At 44.5% G+C, this 17,974-nt stretch overlaps 3 protein-coding genes and 1 long non-coding RNA gene across 6 annotated transcripts in view; 2 read left to right on the top strand and 2 right to left on the bottom strand.

The window, feature by feature from the left end:
* Positions 1 to 794: 794 nt before the first annotated feature.
* On the bottom strand, positions 795 to 10,618 carry TRIM25 (tripartite motif containing 25). Of its 2 annotated transcripts, none has more exons than XM_027654468.1 (9): positions 9,917 to 10,618; positions 8,716 to 8,811; positions 8,080 to 8,313; positions 7,462 to 7,621; positions 6,762 to 6,839; positions 6,322 to 6,402; positions 5,611 to 5,637; positions 5,164 to 5,271; positions 795 to 4,465 (listed from the first exon to the last, which is right to left on the bottom strand). In XM_027654468.1, the coding sequence occupies exons 1-9, from the start codon at positions 10,523 to 10,525 to the stop codon at positions 3,945 to 3,947; spliced, it is 1,914 nt and encodes a 637-aa protein (XP_027510269.1). In that variant the 5' UTR covers positions 10,526 to 10,618; the 3' UTR covers positions 795 to 3,944. The 2 variants fall into 2 exon arrangements, with proteins under 2 accessions (XP_027510269.1, XP_027510270.1); XM_027654469.1 differs by having other exon boundaries at positions 5,164 to 5,259.
* Positions 10,619 to 11,008: 390 nt separating this feature from the next.
* On the top strand, positions 11,009 to 14,177 carry LOC113952418. Its single transcript, XR_003529541.1, has 3 exons — positions 11,009 to 11,309; positions 12,301 to 12,397; positions 14,166 to 14,177. It is a non-coding gene; the product is annotated as an uncharacterized LOC113952418 (long non-coding RNA).
* The window catches only part of COIL (coilin), a 4,776-nt gene continuing 678 nt past the window's right edge, over positions 13,877 to 17,974 (bottom strand). Inside the window, exons 2-7 of the mRNA XM_027654487.1 lie at positions 16,860 to 17,974; positions 16,438 to 16,524; positions 16,039 to 16,086; positions 15,366 to 15,441; positions 14,579 to 14,667; positions 13,877 to 14,083 (exon numbers count right to left, since the gene is read on the bottom strand). The exon at positions 16,860 to 17,974 is cut by the window's right edge and continues 25 nt beyond it. Of these exons, the coding sequence (XP_027510288.1) occupies positions 13,994 to 14,083; positions 14,579 to 14,667; positions 15,366 to 15,441; positions 16,039 to 16,086; positions 16,438 to 16,524; positions 16,860 to 17,974 (1,505 nt within the window). The 3' untranslated portion in view covers positions 13,877 to 13,993. The remainder of the gene's footprint in view (positions 14,084 to 14,578; positions 14,668 to 15,365; positions 15,442 to 16,038; positions 16,087 to 16,437; positions 16,525 to 16,859) is intronic.
* Positions 14,765 to 17,974, top strand: part of SCPEP1 (serine carboxypeptidase 1) — a 14,792-nt gene continuing 11,582 nt past the window's right edge. Inside the window, exons 1-2 of one of the 2 annotated variants that reach the window (XM_027654479.1) lie at positions 14,765 to 14,865; positions 14,980 to 15,138. The gene's annotated coding sequence lies outside the window, so the exon portion shown is untranslated. Of the gene's footprint in view, positions 15,139 to 17,974 lie in introns of both variants that reach the window. The other variant, XM_027654478.1, reaches the window with a different exon arrangement.

The raw sequence follows: 17,974 nt of genomic DNA, 5'->3' as shown, positions 1-17,974 counted from the left end.
AACATCCTGATAAACACTTTCACATGTTTTCCCAGAGAGTACAATTTGGAGTCCAAGTCAGTTTTTCTTTTTGCTGTGAAAAAGTGTTCACAAAGCTAAATCCAGAGGAAATGTCATTAGCAAGGAAGAAAATAGACCTTGTATGAGCAATGAGCCTGCTGACTTCCTGAAGATCTCAGTACTTGCTCAAGACCCAGGCTATAGTCACAGTCAAGTTTATATGGGCTTAAAATATCTATTTCTCTGGCTTTGGAAACTGAGACCAAGCTCTGACAGACCTGATTGACCTCCTAATCCCAGGGCCATCATGGTTAGTGAAGATGAGGATTTTTCCTCCCCTAGTTTTTGCTGTTTTGTTGTTTTGTTTTATGCTGATCAAGAAATACTGTTTGAGTCTCTGGGAACTCTTCAGAGAGTTTCTTCCCCAAAACTTTCATCAGCCCAACTGACTTGGAGAACTTTAAGTGGAAAAGGAAATGCTGAACTTGTTTCATGGATGCCTTTGTTTGGGCTGATTTTTAAACATATTGAGCCACCAGAACAGCTCCCTGCTGAGCTGTTTTCCACTGCCCATATGGGGAGGCAGCACCTTGCAAACCACACTCCCTTTAGTTTGATTTCACTGGGTAATATTAGGAATCATCACCCATTGCTGCTTCTGGGTGTACCTTAAGCTGGCAGATGCTGGACATCACCTGAGGGTTTTTTAAGCAATCCCACACTGAGTCCTTAGTTGTTCCTCTTCCTCCAGCTGATGACCATGTTTTTGTTTACTTGAAAAGGTTCCAGTTCTGTTACTGGTCAGGATGTTCCCCTTGTTCTTAGCTGGTAATGAGTGTGTAGCTCAGGGGAAGGAGATCTAGGACAGCCCAGAGGACACCACAGCCTCTGCAGCTCTCCTTTCCTCTCTTACCCACTTCTTGTATAACTCAGGGAATTATGCAGTAAAGGACCTGTTATTTGTACTCTGCTCTGTCTTCCCTTCTGCCTCCCTCACTGCTTTGCTTCAACTCTGAGCACAGAAAAAAACATTGAGAGTTGGGGTTTACTGACAGTGTTTATTGAATTCAAACTATCACAATTCACCAGTCAGCTCCTGCAGCAGTTACAGGCCAGGGACCAGATGGCATAAAATCCATGTTGGTGGCCCTGGTGGGGACACCCAGGTGACACAACTACATGGAATAACACACCATACACATACTGAAGTACCTGGCTGATACATCACTGCAGCCAAAAGATAACTACATAAGCATTTCTTTTTCTAAATACAATGTTTTACTGATGTGTTTCACTGAAGAAAAGATTAAATTTAAACGGATTAGTTTATTTTTCAGTGAGCAACTGTTTCTTGATTTACTCTCACTTGTACATTAAAATGCCAATCAATCCACATCCTCATGGTGTTATTGACACCAGAACTAGTTCTATATCTAAACTGAGTTCTTTGTAGTATTAACAAGACAAGTACAATTAAAATACATGCTTCTACAGATGTTTTCTTTAAAACCAGTATAGCTTTGATAGTTACTGCCCAAGTACAACCACTTCAGTTGTGTTGAAAAGGTTTTTGAATCATCACTTATTATGCCGTAACTAATATTTTTCTTAATATTATATCACCCTAATGTTTCAATATATCCAAGATATCTGAAGCTAACCAAAACAAGAGTTTTCAGAAATCCAGCGATTCCATTACGTATTTCTGATTTCATTCCAAATTAACAGAATTTCCTTCTATGATTTCTAGTCATTCATAGCATTAAGAAAGCAAAAAATAGGACCAGGAGTACAGTGGCAGGCTTGTTTCACTGCCTCGTAATCCAGGACACCTTCTGTCTTCCATACTGTTGGTCATTCACCAACGTCACATTTCAAGAATTCCCACCTTGTCCAGAATAAAAGCTGCTCTTGACTTTGGGTGTCACTCCAGACTGTGGCTACAGAAGCCCAAAAACTTCGAGGTCAGTACTGACACCCCTTTTCAGTCAAGAGGCAACAGAGAATGGGGACCTTCTCCACTGCACAAACCTTTGTCCCAAGGGGACAGAGTATCCTTCAGCACCTACAAGTGGATCTGCAGCCCCTTGGCACTGCCAAGCAGCTAAAGGATTTCTCAGAGGAAACTGCTCTTGTCCCTCAATGCTGACAAACTGGAAGGGCAGAAAAGCCAGTCTGTCACTCATTGTTGGCTCCCAGCAGGACATATCCTCCCTCCACACCTTTTAAAGAGTTCTGCTTAGGTTGTTAGTTTCAGTGCTAACTGTGCTTTGGAGAGTGGAGACCCTTGAAATAGTACAACTGCTCCAGAGACAGCTGTGGCACTTTTAGATCCACCATCAATTCCATATCCTATCTTGGCCAAAGAAATGGAAGAAATCAAACTTAGGCTATCCTTGACAAAGTACCAAGACTTTACAAACCAAGTGAAAATAGAGACACCAAGCCCTGAAAGTCTCTCTCTAAAGCACTTTGGCTAATGTGGAATGTATCACAGAGGATCTTTTAAGCCTTCTAACAATTCCCTGCCAAACTGCCAGCAGTGGCTTTGTGTTCTATTTCACCAAGTCCCACAAGGGGAGTTTTACAAATCAAAGTCCAGGAAGTCTCTCATATGAGCTTCTTCATGGGCTACAAGAAATAGGAGCTACCACAGTAAGTCCAGAGGCATCAACAAGATACAGACCCAATAATTATGAGATCCAAATACCTTGATACAAACAATACAAATCGTTTTAAAGTTGTAAGTAGGAAGTACAGATTCCTCTGTACACAGAACTTCTGAAGACATATCACAACCCAAAGCAAAGAATGCCAGGAGAATTAAAAATCCATCCCAGTAGGAATGGATGTATGTTCTCCTTTGTGCTAATTCCCTGCATGTTTCAAAGGACTCACCTGTCTGCCCACAGGCTTCATGCAGAGAAGAAACAGCATTTTCTAGGTCCTGTGCACGTCTTGAGACTCCTCAAATCAGAGTCCCAAAAACATACAAGAAATCCAGCTTCTACCACCTGAACAACACCAGCAGAGAATATCCCACCTCACAAAGAGCAAAAGCTTTATCACAGAAGACCCTGCTTTAAGCAAACAGCAGATTTCTGCTCCATATGCAAGCCAAAAATGCACCCCCTGAACTCCTCAGCACACAAAAGAACCCCCAACACTAAAGAGCCTTCAGTGTGAAGATGTGAAGCATGTTCTGGGTCAGTAGATGAGACAGAATACTTCATCCCACAAACTGTGTTATCACAGCACACACATCACTGCTCTGCAGGATGTCTTCCCGAAGACTCTCTGGTGTATTCCCAGAGTCAATGTCATTTATTCCCTGGTGATTTTAACACCATTTCTTTCCCATCAACTCTAAAAGTCTCTGCATTTCCATTCTGATGAGATCTGTCATATTGGCTTTTACAACTTCGTGCCATAAGACCTGGACTTATTGATTTCAGTAGCTCTTTCTGTAGCATCTCATGGAGTCATACACTGAGAACCTGTGTATGAAGAACAGTCTGTGTATAGACAAAAAGGCAACACTGAGAGCTCCCTCAAAGCCTGGAACCTGAATTTGTCAAGGAATTCTTCCTGTTTCTTTCTCAAAGGGGTTATGGTTACCTGTGGAACACATTAATTCTGGGGCTCCTTTACAGTCAACCACAGAAGCCACAGCAGCTACTGAAGAGATTTAACAATGGCTCATACCATGACTTTGATTTTAGGGCAATCAAAGTCTTTGCAAAACCTTTCATTGTAGTTTTTACTATCATCAGCATTTTGCTAAATCACTATCTAAAGGCTTCAGACCAAAGAATCAGCAGATTTCCCAAACCGCTTGAAAGAGCTAATAATTTTTGCCTCAGATCTTTGAGACTTTGGGTTTGATTACGTGCATATAAGTATCTAGGTGAACTAAACTAAGATAGGAGACCTTACTGTTTCATTTAAAGGAGAGAGAGCACAGTGCCACTGGAGAACAGCCAGAAGGCAGGGTACAAGGCCTCGGTGAACTGGGCTTTGAATTTATAGATCAAGTTGTGCTTCTCCCCCACCGCCATGAAGATCACAAAGCCCCCCTCGCAGTGGAGCAGCACACCAATCCTGGTGGCCTTTGTGCTGGGTAAGCACTTTTCAACGTCGTCGTGCCAGGATGATATTCTGTTGTTGAGCCACTCGATGCACCAGGAGCTGCTGTTCCTGCCCAGGCGGCTCTCGGGGCCGTGCCGGGCCATGCTGCCGTAGCACACCCCGATGCCACAGAAGCTGTTCTGCTGCAGCTCCACCTCCCAGTAGTGGATCCCCCTCTTGAAGCACTGGAACCCCAGGACCTGGCGGAAGTCGGTGAAGCGCTGAGGGTGAGGGTTGTGACCCCTGAAGGTGTCTGAGACGGACATCCTGGTGTAGTTCTCAGACAGCATCACGTTGTTATGAGCTGTGTTGTAATCCAGGGTGATTTGAGCAGTATCTGCAATGACATGAATCGTGTGAAGGTACTGAAGAGCAAAGCACTTTTATTTATTTATCCTGTCCTGCCCAAGCACTTGTTCCCATGCATGTTCATCTCCCAGCTCTGCTCTCCTCCTCAGTGCAGGCAGTTCTGAGGGCCTCAGCAAAACCTTCTGAGTTTAACTGCAGCTCCATGTTACACAGCAGGCAAATGAAGGGCGAGTTTCCTTCCTTCCTGCATCCCCATGGGATTCCTTCACCACCCAAATAAATGCTGGAAAAAGAAGGGGATCTTTGATCTGGCAGCAAAAGGTATACCCATGTTGTACAGCATCTTAACAAGCCATCCTGGGCTCACATAAAAGCCTGCATTTCATTAAAAACAAATTCAGTGCATTACACCATATTTCTAGGCTACCCTAATGCCATTATTTTGGAGGAAACCAAAGCCATTACTTGGAAAACTTCATTTATCTTCATAAAGATACACAAATACTGGAGACAAATTTGATTCATCTGGAAAAAGAACTATTTAAAAAACTCCTACCCCTTTTTCCTCCAAAAATTTCCTTCATTTGTAACAACCAGCTGATAGCCTATTAAGCTAACAAAACCTCCTCAGAAGTATTTCTGTTAGGTAGCTACAGAGGACACATAACACCAGCACAATAAGTGCAGAAAGTTCATCTTTAAGTAGTGTAATATTGAGTGTCTTACACTGCAGAAGCTCCTCTCTGGATTTCTTCAGAAAGCTGTCAATAAGCTCTTTAGTTGCAGCAGCAGCAGTTGCAGTTTTTGGTGCTGTGGTTGGTGCTGTGGTTGGTGCTGTGTGGACAGAAGAAAAGAGAGTTTGGCCAGTTTGGGAAAGAAACCCTGCATGTTTAACACACCACCACAGACACACTCAGGTTGGAGATTATCTGGTTTAACCTCCTGCTCCACACCAGGTTAACTTCAATATTAGCTCAGGTTATTCCCCATCTTGTCAGGTTTTGAAAATCCCACTGTCTCTGTACAAACTCTGTCAGTGTTTGATCACTCTGGTGATCATTACACCATCACTATTGACCAACACTCAATTTACCAACACTAATGACCATCTGCTTATCATTTTAAGAGCCGTCAATGAAAATTAGAATAAGCATGCTGAAAGTTTGGACTTACCAACTTTAGCAGGTTTCTTTTTCTCCTCTGGAGGGGGAAAAAGAAAAAGCAGACTGTGAGTTCTACTGGGAATGAAAAGCCACTGATAAGACTGTGTCAGCTGTAACACCATTGTCATGGCTCCTCTGAAGCTGCAGCAGTGGATGGAGCTGACAGTCCAGCATGTTGAAGCCAGGTACAAATACACCCACACCGAAAAGCTGCACAGGAAACACAACCTGCTATTTGCCTCCTATTTCCAGAGTCATAGGAAATATGACCCTGGAATATTTCTTTCCTCCAGGATGCTGCATGTTCAGGCAAGAGGCAAGATACCTGTTCCCATGAGGCACAGACTACTCCTTTTCTTTTTACAACAGAACTTCAGTGCAGCAACAGGAGCATACAAGTCTATTAAACTCCATCTTCCCCAACAGACCCCAGTGAGTGCTCCACACCCAGGACTTGTGAATGGAAAGGACCTTTTGTCAAGAGCTCTGTGGGAGTAACAGAAGTGGTTTCTTAACACTTGGATTTATTTCCAAAGGAAAATATGAAAGATCTTCCAAACAGACTACAGTGCCCATTAATGCTGGTATCTGGAATAAAACAGCACTGAAAGGCCCCAGTATAACCTGCCACAAAGACTTTTCTCCATCACCCCAGCCCTACACTGTAGGCAAGATGTGGCCAGCAAAATGTTTGAGTAAGGCTCCTTTAATCACCACTTACTGGTATTTGCCTTCTCCTGCGGAGTGGCTGGAGTGTGGGAAAGGGTTCTCTCTTTGTGGGAACGATCTTGTGAGGGAGCACCTAAAATAACAGAACATGAACAGCCCATAAGCAGAATTCAATACGTGCAAATCCATCAAACAAGCCAAGAGGTGTTTGGTACAAATTAAAAAACCCTGAAAGAACCAGAGGGTGGGGAAGCTCTGCTTTGCTTTACAGCCCACACTGACACCAGTGTGGGCAGAAAGCAGTTCACTGCTTTCCAGCTCACAAGGCATCCATCACTAAACATCCCAAAGCACCCTCCCTTTCCCATGCCAAGGTGCTCATAGAGATAATCTCTGCATCACCACTACAGCAAACAGCTCTGGGGTAACTGCTTGAACTCTTATTTATTTGTAAAACCATAGTTAGGAGAGGATGATTTCTTTAGTGCTTACGTAGTTGATGAGGCCTTCTTCCAACAGGGGTTTTGTCTCTAGGAGCCACTGGAGGGCCCATAGTTTTCCCAGGTGTGGCTGCAATGGCAATATTTTACATTATGGTTGGTATTGCCAGTACACAGAAATGCACAGTAACTACAAAGAAAGGCATTAGTGAGGACATTTTTCAGTCTTATTTATCCGTTATGTGAATAGAACTGAAGGGACACTCAGCAGAGATGGAAAGTGCATCCCCATGGCCCAGTTTTGCTTAACCCAGTAAGTAGGACTTACACAATCAGCACCTTGACAGTTGGGTAACCCAAGTCCTGTCACTCTAAAGAGTTTCATGTCTCCCCTCAAATCCATGTCCTAACCACATCCAAGCCTGCTACATAATGACACCATAAATTACTCTAGGGAAGAAAGGCTGAGCTGTGCCAGAAGGGTGTAGGATCATGATACTCATCAACTTATCCAATTACAGATTACAGATAACAGTGAAGAGACACTGGCATGTTTTGTCTCCTAATTTAGCCCACACTGTGATGGTTTTGTGTGGAAATGCAGGGAGGACTGCAGAGGTTGGAAGACACAATTTACATTAACCAACTGTACTTGTTGCACTTTTTTTTTAAATTATATTTGGAGAGGGAAGATCCCTCATTTGAGCTCACAGCCAAAGAAGAAAATGCCAGTTTTCTCAGTGATACAGTACCTTCTGCTTTTCTCTCCTTATACTGAACCACTACTGCAAGTTTCAGTGTTTCTTTGAGGTTAACAGCAAACTTATAAGTGGAATTCATCACATTTTGGTCCATTTCAACCACAGGAACGAAAGCTTCTTTTGGTGATGTTCGCTGCAGTGCTACTGCTCTCTGAAATGACAGATGGAAGATTTGGGCAGACCACCTTGCGTAGCACAGACGTTAAAATATAACCAGGTTATTTAAAATGGCACAAAGGCTACAGTTGGACACAACCCAGGGTAAAATTTCAGCAGCAGCCCACATGCCTTAATTCCCAACTGATATCTGAAACAATGAGAAGGATCTGGACAGAACTGCAGCACCTCATGGAGATGAGGTCTCTCGCCTGTTGGCCCCTCTGTTTGTGGCAGAGGTAATGGCTGAACTGACCATTCAGACACCATTTTAGTGTTCTTTCACTGATATTTGTGTACTCATTGGTACATCCTTTCATAGCAGGTTCTTGCACACAACTGCAGTACCATTTGACTGGAAGTGTCTGGAGAGCAGGATGACCACAGTAGGTTTTTGTGATTCTGCATTCTAGAAACATGAAGAATTGGATTCACATTTAAAGGACATAATACCTTCATAAACAGAATGTCATCGCTTTCAGTCAGTGCCGTCTCAATCTGATCTCTGAGAGACTGAATTTCATTCTTCTTATTTCCCAGAACACCATAAATATAATCAAACTTGTTCCAGACTCTCTTTTCTTCATCTACAATTGCTTTCATGACCTCATTTTCTCTTTCTTCGATTATAGCTTTCATTTCTGAAAACTCACTTCTGATCAAATCCTTCTTTCTGGAAGCTGTCTCCTGGAGCAGACAAGAGCAGACAGACACTGGTTTCAAAAGAACAGTTTGTGAACAAAGTACTCTTACTGCTACTGCACAAAAACCTTTGAGGAACATTTAGGCTTCTCTTACTTGAAACAGGAAATAAAAGAGCCGAGTATTTCTATGTAGTTTGTAAAGAAAACTGCTTCACTCGCAAGGAATGGGGGCATTAAACACATAGTGCCTGGTTTACTCCCATATCCCACAGAGCTGCCTGGCCCTGCCAAAATGCCTCTTTTCCGTTCTTTCCTAATAACATCTTCTCCTGCCAATCCAACCTCAGTACTACAGCCGTTGTCACGAGGGCACAATCAGCAACACCACACAGTGGCCAGCGTGTGCCAAGCAACCCGACAGCACTTTGAACAGTTACCCACTTACAGCAGATTGGCTTTGGTTGGTTTTCACAGTGCTCATTGCCTGAGCAGCTCTTTCACTCTGATTACTCAGCATCATGAGTTTCTTCTTCAGCATCACCTGCAATAGGAGAGATCAGAAATTATGTCAGAGAAGAAGTTGCATTGGGTCACACTCACTGAATAAGAATCATGTTCACAGAAAGTTTTAAAGAACCTTGTAAGTATTTAGTACCAGCAGTTTAAAACCTATCTCTCCCGAAACCTCCCAGGATGTAGAAGTACTGTCCTGCATACATGTGCCTTGTGGCACCCACACCCTCCCTGCAGCTCCACCTCTCCCAGAAGCAAGATGCACACTGTTGACTCACTCTCTTGATAAGGACTGAGTGCTTTCAGCAGTTCACATGCTAAGAATAAATGTTAGCTCTCAGGCTGGGCTTTGGGCACAAAGTTAATGGTACTGTTCACCCCTCTCATTTTGAGAATTTTATCACTCAGATGTGAGCTACCTGTTCCTTTAGCTCAAGATGCTGCTAAGCTCAGTCAGGGATGAGTTCTGCAGGAAAGCTGTATACACACTCACCAAATAGATGAGAGTTTGGCCACCTGAACTTTTCAAGCATGCTTTACTCAACTACCCTCCAATTTTCAGCTGCACTGTAAGATATGAAGGCCAAGCTTCCACTCTGTGAATCTCCTTCTGGCTGGAGAAGAGCACTTCCTATGTGCTGGAGATCTCCCTAGGCTACTTCTATAATTCTTTGAGTCTTAAAAACATACACAGGGCAATGTCTGTCCACAACCCCTTGGGTCAGCCTGTGAGAAGGCCACGCAGTGAGCCCTGGCACCAGAGGAGGCCTGGAGTTCTGGATGACACCGGGAGTGTAGAAGACCTCACTGGTCAGCCCAGCCCAGCCCAGGAGCTGGCAATCAGCCCCATGACAGCACCTTCCCAGAACCCTGGCCCTTGAGCAACATCTTGGAGAGAGGAAAATGCAAGGAATGACTCTCTCCTTGCAGAGAGGAGGAAAACACAAGGAATCAATCTGAAGATGTGCCTGGGAGGGAGATAACAGTCTCCCAAGGCCAGATGCAAGATTTACAGTCCAAGTCTTGGTCCAGCCTCCCCCTCACCCTCCCTGAAGGAGCGAAGGGAGGCTCCAGGGTGTCCCTGGGAGGATGTTCCAGCCCCGAAGGGCACCAGCCCCCCCGCAGCTGCTCACCTGGGCATTAACTTTAGCCTGTTCCAAGGGGATGGTGTGGCACACTTTGTGCCCGAGCAGGCAGAGGGAGCAGATGCAGCTGCCGTGATTGCTGCAGAAGAACTCGAAGAGCCGGTTGTGCGAGGGGCACTTGCGGTACTGGAGGTCTCTCAGGGGCGGGCAGAGCTGGTGGTCGCGGAAGGCGGGGCTGTCGCGGTGCGGCCGCAGGTGCTCGGCGCAGAAGGACGCGGTGCAGGTCAGGCAGGTCTGCACGGCCGGCGCCTCCCGGCAGCTGTCGCAGTACACGGGGGGCTCCTCCGCCTCGCACTTCGCCGCCCCTCCATCCTCCTCCTGCTCCTCACCCCCGGCCCCAGCGCGGCCCTGGAGCTGCTCCACCACGCGGCACAGCACCGTGTTCTTCTGCAGCTTCGGGCGGACCGCGAACGTGGTGCGGCACTGGGGGCAGCTGAACCCCTCCGACAGCCCGGCCCAGCTGAGCTCCAGGCAGGCGGCGCAGAAGTTGTGGCCGCAGGGCACTGTCACGGGGCTGCTGAAGAGGCAGAGGCAGATGCAGCAGGTCAGTTCCTCCTCCAGCCCCGCCAGGCTCAGCTCCGGCTCCAGCGTCGCCATCGCCGCGTCCGCCGCTGCTCCGAACAACCAGAAATGAAACTGGGGATGGAGAAACGAAACCGGGTCTGGAAAAAACGAAACTGGGGCCGGGGCTTTCCGGAAAATTGCGTGTCCCGTCCCCGCCCGATGGGAGGGGCAGCACCTGCCCGTCCCCCGGACCGGGCAGCCCCGGGTACTGCGGACTCTGCCCCGGGATGGGCACGGGGGAGCACCGGGACCGGCCGCCCGAGACCCCCGGGCTGAACTCACACCCCTCCACGCACCGGGGCCGCGGGTGGACCGGGTCGAGGGGCTCCGGGGCGGGGGGTCGGGGCAGCGTCACTCACCGAGCCCAAAGACCTCGAGTTTGGTTTCTGAACCGCAGCGGGTGATGTCGGGTGCGGTGCCCACGGGGGCTGCCGGCCCCGCAGCCCCTGCAGCACCCCATAGTCCCCTATAGCCTCCTGCAGCCCCCCATAGCCCCCCGCAGCCCCCCATAGCTCCCTGCAGCCCCGCTCTCGTCCGGAACCCCCACAAAGGGAACTCGGGACACCCCAGCGCAGTCCGGCAGCTGCCGCGGTCACAACCCGCAAGCTCCTGCTTGGGGCTCGGGGAAGGGATGACCCCCAAATCTAGGCTGCTCTGAGCTATGGGTAACCTGGCTGTTGAAGATCAAATAGACTCGTAGAGCGGCTTCGGTTGGAAAGGACCTTAAACATCACCTGGTTCCAACAGCTGATGTCAACCCAGCGTTTTTAAAGCACGGGTTACCGCGCTGTGAATGTGGAAGCCATCACAACAGAAGGTATTCCGCGAATGTTTTTTTTTCTTTTCCTCAGTCTAACTGTTGAATAATCGCTGTTCCTAACAGGAACATTGATGCTGAATAGCAACAGGTGCAACTACTCCCGTTTTAACTAACCTGATTCCAAATTCTTACTCCTCCTTCTTCTGCCCTGTCTGTCGGTGACCCAGGGTCTTGCTCAGGGCTCTCTGTACTTCTCCACCCACGCTGGCAGCATGGATGAAACAGAGCAGCCTGCCACAAATTCTGTGGCCCCCCAGAATTTAAACAGAGCCTGGGGGTCTGCAGCAGAAGGAGTTGTGTGCTCTCTCGTCCAGTGGGCAAAGGACACCTTCTGTGGAGAACTGCTGAGGTTCCTTTTAATGTTGTTAAAAAGTATTAGCACACAATCATGTAGTCATTAGTCCTTAGGGGCTTCTAAAAATGATCAGGAATTGTATAAAGCACTCAAAAGAGGCAATGGTGAGTCATCTGTTACAGCTGAAATGAATTCCTAGTCATTTCTTTTGTAAGACTGAATTAAATCTGGATGGTCGTTGCAAACCTACATTGTAGAGATTAACGTGGACCCCTACCCACATCAGTTACCACTCCAGTCTTGCAGTACTCCTTCAGGATAAGCTGCTCAGGGCTCTGAGTCACTGCTTAGTGACAGATACAGGTGCAGAAAGGACAAGAGGAGGCATTTGGAGCTGCAAGGCTGTGACAGGAGCAAACCTTCAGGGACAGAGTCTCTCATATACCGGAGGGTGGAGGAGTTTCAGTTTCGAGGAGATGGGCACGGTGCCATGCACTTACAGCACGGTTGGGATGGGCTGATCAGGACTTTGTAACTGCTGTCAGAGGAAATGCAAACACCCGGGGGAGCCTGAGAGGTGGTGGCTGACAGAGACTGCAAAGGAACATTCTTAGAGAGCTGTGTTGTGCGTGTGTTACCGGTGACTGGACCAAGGAGCGGCTCTTAATGATTACATTTTTGATTTTCCTATAGTGAACGAACTCCTTGGGCTTATCTGGAACAAGCCATTGTCATCTTTCGAAGGCTCGGTACCTTCTGCAGCACTCATTTGGTATCTACTGATACAAAGGTATGCAAATAAAAAGGGTAAATATACGCCCTGGCAACTGTAGCTTTTGCTTCTGGAGCAGAGCACAGGATGTTTAGAGCTCAGATGAGCAATTTAAGTTCCCCATTGTCAAAGAGGGCTCGAAATTCTGGTTTTGAGGAAGCCAAATCACTCCTTTTGTCTAAAAGACAATAACGTTTTAACATTAAAAATTAATTACCATTTACATAGCTAATGAAGTTACTGCTCTCTTTGCTTCCTTGAAATTACTTGAGAACTTCCTGAGGTCCTGAACTGGCCAAAACACAGTGTAGGCAGTGGAACAAGAGGCGAGTCCTGCTCTAACAGTGCTGTGAAATACTTGCACTTAGCTTTTACAATTTCTTAAGAATTAAAAATTAACAATTTCCCTTAGAAAAACAATCTTTCCATTAATCCCCACTGTCTCAGCATCACTGTGCTAGTGTCTGGCATCTTCTTCTTGTCCAGTTTGCAAGAACAGCCACACGTGAATCTAACAGTCCATTTCTCTAAAAAACCCAAATTCTAGCATGAAATAATGGCAACTAAAGAGAACCACAATACACAAATCAGTTTTACTTGTATAAAAATGATTCCTTCACAAACAAGACATTTTAATAGGGCTAATGGAAAGATGTGCAGTATTTTAATGTAATCATGCACTAGTCAGAGCACATATTAGCAAACCACCATGTAGTTTCTCAGGTGTTTGTTTGTATCTAGAGTTTTTGGGGTTTTTCCATGTCTTCTCTGTAAGAGTCAACTACCCAGGACAGGGATTATCTGGAAGTGTAAGTAAGACTTGCCAGGTGTACAGAGGTACAAGTTGTCCCCTCAATGTTAATAATTATCAGAGCTGTCAGTGCAGCACATTGCCAGCACCCAGTGACCCACTGTGCTGCTGGGAAAGAAAGAAGAAAGGCAGCACAGCTCTTACAGAGCAAAAGGGTTTGATCTAAAAGAAGCAAACAAAAGGGTTTTCTGAGCCTACACAGATTAACACAATGGGGCACAATTTTCCTGGGGGTTTGTGTTATTTTCCCCTGGTTCTAAGCAAGGTTGAGTTATCACTACTATTTATATGCCTCAAAATTACAGAAGCTTGAAATCCACATGGATTTCTGGGACATGTTCAGATGAACTCTGTAAGTAACTGCAAACTCATTGCATTTGTATGATGCTCAGCAGCAGCAGAGGAGGAGGTTTGCATATCAACAGTATTTAATTTTTAAATAAAAATGACCTCTGTAGGACAGTTATATGGTTCTAGCCAAACCCAGACATTTCAATAAGTTACTGACAGTACAAGGTTGTATTTTATCTTCTGATCAAACCATTCCAGTTCTGCAGCTCACTGCAGTAGGATAGAAATATTAAGAAAAAAAACCCCAACATATCTGTATTATACTAAACAAAGTCTTCCTGTATTACATAAAAACACACCCTAAGGAAAAAAAAAATGTTTTTCTTTTGTCATACTTCTTTTTAAAGCAATTTATTGCTTTAAAATATCCACCAGTGCACCTGCCACCCTCAGAACCAGAAGGCAGCATTTCACAAAACAAGTCCATACAATTATGTACATTTTTTCACATTTTAGATGGTTCCATTTGCAACGTTGGATCCATTGACTGGAGGCTCAACAATCAGTCTTGGCTCTATCAGGGCATCCCAGCTTTCAGTTATCTGAAAACAAAGCACAGACAACACTTAACAGGTACCAGCTACACCAACAGATGCAGTTTCTCTGTCATTACTCTTTGTCTAGGCCTGAACAAAGGCTCATTCCTGTGATTCATTGATCCTCTTGATGAACCTCAACCTGCCTGACATCCTGGACAAGGGACGATGCAGGTAAGAACAACAGTGCATGAAATCAATAAGCTTGAAAGAATGGATACTCTGTGAGACATGATGTTGTTTATTTTATTAGCCAAAACAAAAAGTTAATTAGATGACTGGCTTTGACCCCAGTTAATTGAGAAATATGCAAGAAGTGATTCTTACCTCGTGATCATGCACATTCTTGCTAGGAAGGAACATTTATTTGCTTCCATTTATTTTAATCAGATTACTCCCACTGTTGTAAAGGGAATCTCCCTGAGATGCACAGAGCCATAAAGCAGGGCAGGTATCAGCTATGCAAAACTGGTAACAGGATTCAAAGCAGGACTCACGTACCTTGGTGTCCTGAGGGACAGCATACTCGATCAGCTCTGCTCCATCTGCAGACTGGTAAACCAGATCGAATTTCCCCGGCTCCTTAGCAACTTAAAAACAAACAAACAACTCAATTAACTATAAACGACAACAACAAAAGTTTAAATGTTTACTCAAACCCCAGTTTTGTTCTGTTTAGTTTACAGTTGTGTGTTTGGGCTTCTAATTCCAACAAAAAAAAATCTGAGGTAGAGCTGAATACTACACACCAAAATTAAGGTGGCTCATATACTACATGTACAAAAAAGGTAACAATATGTTGCTTAAGTTTGAGAAAAATATCCATATGACAATTCATTAAGTCTGGCTTCAATGGCAACTGCAGGACACCCACTCAGTTCCAGAAACATTCCTTGTTTCAGGCCTCAGGAACTGCACCTTGTCACTGCAGGGACTCACTTCCACATCCACTGAAGGCAGTGGCTTCACTGATGTTGCAAAGAATGGCATTATGGTCTCACATCTTCTCTGTAATTCCATATATTGATTTCAGCTTTCTTCAGAAAATGAAGCCACACTAGAGCTGAGTTACTGAGCACTCAGACTGACTGAAGAAATTCACTTTGGTAAATGCCCACGAGCATCTTCAGTTCAACTAGCAAGGGTTAGAACTCCTCCATTTAAAGAGACTTTTTGGGGAGGGAATGAGGAGGGAAGGGATGTGTTGAGAATGAACCCAAGGAAATTGGGAATACTCCTGAAACATGAGCTGTTTGCCAAGTGATGCACATGACAACAAGGTACGTACTTTGTCCTGCTGGTGCTGAAAGGATCTCGAGCTCGATCTGTTTTTTATCAGCATTCCAACTGATTATTTTTGCCTCCTTCATAAAGCAACAAGAAAAGAACCAGGTAAGATACACTTCAGCACTGGATAACTGTTCCATATCTACAACCCCTGTGCTACTTGATCAATTCTAGAGGAAATTTCCTATCTCTGTGTATAAAATCTGCAGAGAATTAAAGCTCAGCAATCTGTAGCTACTGGCAACCAAAGTTTACTTACTGTCACTGACTTTTTAGTTTAACTCAGTACTTCTCCAGAAGCCAAGTTATCTCAAGTAGCTACAAAATTTTACTTGCACCAGTTTCAAGAACTTGCCCTAACTTGAAACCACAGCAGACTCAAATACATCTACATTTTTCTAGTTGAAGGTCTGTGTTTTTTGTCATCTCCAAAATGTCAATGATCATTTATAATACCTGCAGTTGGGTTTGGCTTTTTTTTTTTAATTAACTTTTTTTATTTTTATTCACCTTTCAAATTTTCAATTAGTTTTCATTTTTACTGCTGCACCAGGAATGGCCTCTGGAGCCAAGTGGATGCAAAGAAAAACAGTGCACAACCTCAAAATATTTAAAGCCATACCTCACCTATAATAGTTCTGTGAGTGAATTATGGGAGGAAAGAAAATCAGTACCTTATAGTCTGAAACTTCAGGACTGTAATTTTCAGTTAGTTCCAAGCGCTGTTGAAAGAAATACAAATAGCAAATTGTAAGTTTTTGCAGTGAAGTGTAATTATTTGTATGGTAAGATTGGCAATAATATTGTAGAAAAGGTATCTAGAGAAATAACAATATATGCATGGAAATTCACACTGAAATGACAGCAGACACAACATTTCTTTGTGTTACACAAATACAGAAAGTCTAAAGAAATGCATTTAACTTATGCACAGGCTCCAAACCTTTGTAAAAATCCAAGTCAGACTTTACAACAAGAGAATTTTTTAGAGAAACTATTAGGTCAGAAGCTTAGAGTGGCCCAAATGAAGCAATTTTAGCCCATTAACATTTGGTATTTCCAGAGTTCTTTACCTTAAAGGCAATCTTTTCTCCCACTTGGGGTGGAGCAGCTAGAAGAGGTAACACACTATAGTCTCTCTTGGGAACCTCCACGGGATTCTGTGAAAAAAAAACAACAGTATCCCATTGACTTAATTACTGTATTACTAAAACTAGAAGATAATGTTTATGCTGTATGGATTGTGAGAAGCTCTGAGAAGGGTAAGGTACTCATCTGAGTGCTTTGTTTTGAGATGTGTAGTACAATCACTTAAATACAAACGCTTCCTCAGGCTGACAAATGGAGATATGATAAATAACAGATTTACTAAGTTAAGATCAGCCTTCATCCCCTTAAGCTATTTCTGCTTTCATGGATTACTCTCATCCTACAGACTTTTTGAATAGTTTAAGCTGCCAGAGAAAGGTGTCCCCTGACTGTGCAAGTCACTCACCTGGACAACAACAGAAGCGTTTGTCGCAGATTCATTTAACTGCCTCTGTTTCTGGCCTTCACTGCTGTAGTTATAGAAGAAGCCAGGGTTTGCTCCTCTCCCATGGCCTTGGCCCCTCATCATCCCACGAAACCCACGGCCCCTGGGTCCTCTCCAGAAACAATCGTCTCCCGATCCACGCCCCCTTCCACGGCCTGGGCTGGCAAATGGTCCCTGAATATCATTTGGCAACTGTTTAATACAGTTTCTTCCTATAGAATTACTCAGTCCAGCATCTGCTGCGGGTTTTTTAGTAACAGGCGTGTCTGAATCTGAACTGTCAGACTCTGAGGAGGAGCTCTTTGCTTTGGGAGCCTTGGTACTGGCTTTTACAGCCACCGTGTTGGTGGGCAGAGACTTTTCCTTTGCAGTGCTGTCTTGTGCTGGTGTCGCCTTCTCATCCTCTGTACTCGAGTCAGAATCTGAGCTAGAGGACTGGGGTTTTTTAGCATTTTTACTAACTGCAGTCTTAGTCTTTTCAGTGTTAGACTTTACAGTCACTTTATTCGTTTTTGCATCAGAATTTGCAGCAGCTTGGGATTTGTCTTTGGGAAGTGTCGCCGCTACAGGTTTATGGGAAGATTTGTTTTGCTTTATGTTTAATTCACTGCTGTCACTGTCAGACGATGTGCTGGAGGAATCTGAAGTTTCCAGTCTCTTCTTTCTGGACTGTGTTGTGATCTTTTTGGTGCTATTTTTACCAGAATTTAGACGAAAGTTCTCATTTTCCCGTTCTAAAGCCATCTTTGCTGCAGCAGCCTTTGTCTGCTTTTCATCCTTCTTTTTTGTTGCCAACTGTTTCTCCTTCTCTGTTTTTTTAAGCTTTTTAGAATGGGCAGTAGAGCTCTCTTCCTTACCTTCTGCAAGTCCATTTCTTCCACTAACTTCTTCCTTCCTTTTTCTTTTCGTGTACCTTTTTTGAGAGTCCCAAATATCTACAGAGCTCTCTTCCCTGCAAGAGGAATACTTGAGATTATGCTTGTCCTTTTTCTTTTTCCTTTTATGCCTGTCTTCATTCCTAGAGAATTCTTCCTCGTCCTGCTTGTGTCTGTGCCTTTTTTTGTCTTCTTTTGTTG

This window comes from Corapipo altera, unplaced genomic scaffold (genome assembly GCF_003945725.1).
Source record: "Corapipo altera isolate COAL_440 unplaced genomic scaffold, ASM394572v1 343, whole genome shotgun sequence".
Taxonomy (NCBI): domain Eukaryota; kingdom Metazoa; phylum Chordata; class Aves; order Passeriformes; family Pipridae; genus Corapipo; species Corapipo altera.
Note: the sequence above shows the minus strand (reverse complement) of the source record. Positions and strands in the feature narration are given on the sequence as shown.

Bases quoted from the DNA above. Each gene is read 5' to 3' on its own strand.
- TRIM25 (XM_027654468.1), bottom strand. From the start codon at position 10,525: ATGGCGACGCTGGAGCCGGAGCTGAGCCTGGCGGGGCTGGAGGAGGAA. The intron at 8,314-8,715 runs GTAAGTGGGTAA...TGTCTGCTCCAG, and splicing joins CCAACCAAAGCCAATCTGCT to GAGACAGCTTCCAGAAAGAA. The intron at 6,840-7,461 runs GTACTGTATCAC...TTGCCATTGCAG, and splicing joins TAAGGAGAGAAAAGCAGAAG to CCACACCTGGGAAAACTATG.